The following is a 2,451-nucleotide window of genomic DNA, read 5'->3' on the forward strand; positions in this document are numbered from 1 at the left end:
GCTTTGCAGGTGCTTATGATATGCTCAGCCCCCTCTAAATTTTCTCCAGATGTCTCCCACTGTTGCAGTGGACCAGAAGTTCTGCTTTAACTCTTCCTCATCTCTATTGAATGTACTTGTCATCATGTTTTTTTGTTTTTTTTTTCACTTTCTTACTTGCTGTAGCAGAGGTCACAACTTTTTCCTCCTTGATATAGTCACTTCCTTTGGTTAGCAAATGACCATAGGGGGCAGGGGGCTCTTCATCCACACAGACCGTTGGTCCCCACAGTCCCCTCAGGTGACATTGTTCTTACAGTTCTCCCAGGTGACCACTGGTCCTCCCTGTCCTCCCCTGCAGGACTTTGCAGTTCCACCTCATGTGACCATTGGTCCTCTCAGGCCCCACAGGTAACGTTGGTCCTTATAGTCCCCTCACGTGAGGGCTGTTACCCCCCCAAGCCCAGAGCTGCACCTGGGTGTTTGTTGTGTGTGTTATCATGGGGTCTCTTGGGGGCTTTGAACAAACACTTGCAGACACCTCCCTGGTATTAGGTGTTTGTGTGTTTTACTCTAGGATTTCTTACGACACATGACCACCTTTTCTTACCAGGTTTGCTCACTGGCTGCATCTGCTCTCCCAGTTTGGTGGGTAAGCTTCATCCTGCCATGTCCAGTGGGTGCTGCAGGGTGTTTTACTCCATTCAGGAGATGAATTGCCTTGTGTGCTGAGGCTGCAGGCTCCCAGCCCCGAGGTGAGCCCTGTGTGCAGCTGGAAGTTTTATCTGTCTGTGCTAGCTCAGCAAGGGCTGGGAGAGACTCAGCATCACTCCTCCTACAGCGAGATCCTTGAGCCCTGCAGTGCCAGCAGGTGACTCTGGCTGACAGGTAAATTCAGTCCTGCCCACAGCACTGCGGTTCACAGGGTTTGGCCAGGGGAGAGGCAGCCCTAGTGCAGTTGTGGTGGATGTGGCAACAGGCCAGTTGGGTTTTCTTCTGACTCAGCTGATAGTTGACTTGCACATGGCTGCCAGAGACTTATCCTGTGAAACTTTGCCAGGAAGTTTTCCTGTGAAACCAAACCTTTTGAAGCCGCAAGTTCAAGTGTGTGGTTGATTGGGAGCACAAACTAAATTCCTTCCTGTGCCTGTCTGAACTCCACTGTCTCCAATGGGAGAAGATTGTCTTCCTTTTTCTCCTTAATTGGGAGGTTTGGGGGCACTTCACCCCCATGTGCACCGTTGCTTATTTCCATGAAATCCATAAGAACATGTTTGTATATACAGAAACACACTTTTACTTTTTTTCCCCTTGCTTTGGTGTTTTCTGCAATTAGCACCAATAATTCAGTGGTGTTCCAGCTTCCATTTGCAGCTGGTCAAATCCTCCCCAAGCCCATCCAAATTCTGAAGAAAGGCACGTGTTCTTAGTGAAAACATGAATGCTTTAATTTAATTTTATACACATCTGCAGGTCCCACAGATTACATCAGAGTTTCAGTGTTAGTCAGCACTTTGTAAAAAGGTTTCTGGCCAGGTGCTTTTAGTCTGTGTGGGACAGTTGAGTCTCAACACAAATATTTCTGGAATACGGTTAATAAAGGCAGCTCTTAGGAAAAAAGTACTAGAAAGTGACAGTAGAAGGGCACAGCTTACCGCCTACTGAGAAATGTGTTATTGTACCAGAACTGGCAGAAATTGCAACTGGACATTGGGGTGCCCTAAAGAGCCTCAGTGGGTGTATGGGGCAGTGCCATGAGGTAAGACGTGAATGTGTGTAACGAGTGAGGAGGTCTCAGATTTGCATCCTTTGCTTAGCAAATTGAAGCGGGTCAGGAGCACCCCCAAGTTTCCCTCCTGCACCTCTGAGTCGAGTTGATCTCGCACTCAGCAGTGCCCAGAATTTTGTCAAAGCAGAAAAAGGTAGAGTTTTTGTCCCTGTGACAGTGGTGGAAGGAAACAGGAGCTGTTGGCTCCTTTGCAGGCTAAGCTTCTTTGCTCAAGATGGAGTTCCTGGACTCTGATTCTCCCATCTGCTCATGCTTTCTGAAATGAGAGGGGGATGGTTCATGGGTACTCCATGGAAGAGACCTTGTGGGGATGCAGGCAGCATCTGGCAGGGCCAGAGCAGGTGCTTTGCTGCTAAGTGCAACAATCCCCTGGGGCATTTCCTCCCCTCCTCTCCCACTGCTGCTTTGCAGGGAAGAAGGAGCCTCACCTGCGTCTCCACACCAAAAATGCCATGATGGCAGCCATGGCCACGGCTGCCAGCCCTGCGATCAGCACCACCTCTGAGTTCCCTGAGAAACATGAGCAGAGGCTGCCATGAGCTTTCCTGGCTTTGCTCCAGCCAGCAGGGCAGGGCAGCTCAGGGAACCCATCCCTGTCCCCATGGGTGGCACCTACCCCATGGGATGAGGAGGCTGCGGGTGCCCAGGCTGTGGTGGTGCACGCGGCAGGCATAGCTATGCGA

The 2,451-nt window shown here is 50.3% G+C and overlaps 1 protein-coding gene across 1 annotated transcript in view; it reads right to left on the reverse strand.

Moving 5' to 3' along the window:
• Positions 1-2,196: 2,196 nt before the first annotated feature.
• The window catches only part of LOC104620116 (antigen-presenting glycoprotein CD1d-like), a gene marked incomplete at its 3' end in the record, with an annotated part of 1,593 nt that continues 1,338 nt past the window's right edge, over positions 2,197-2,451 (reverse strand). The window contains exons 5-6 of the mRNA XM_010286242.1: positions 2,385-2,443; positions 2,197-2,278 (exon numbers count right to left, since the gene is read on the reverse strand). Coding sequence (XP_010284544.1) covers positions 2,197-2,278; positions 2,385-2,443 — 141 coding nt within the window. The remainder of the gene's footprint in view (positions 2,279-2,384; positions 2,444-2,451) is intronic.

This window comes from Phaethon lepturus, unplaced genomic scaffold (assembly GCF_000687285.1).
Source record: "Phaethon lepturus isolate BGI_N335 unplaced genomic scaffold, ASM68728v1 scaffold854, whole genome shotgun sequence".
Taxonomy (NCBI): Eukaryota; Metazoa; Chordata; class Aves; order Phaethontiformes; family Phaethontidae; genus Phaethon; species Phaethon lepturus.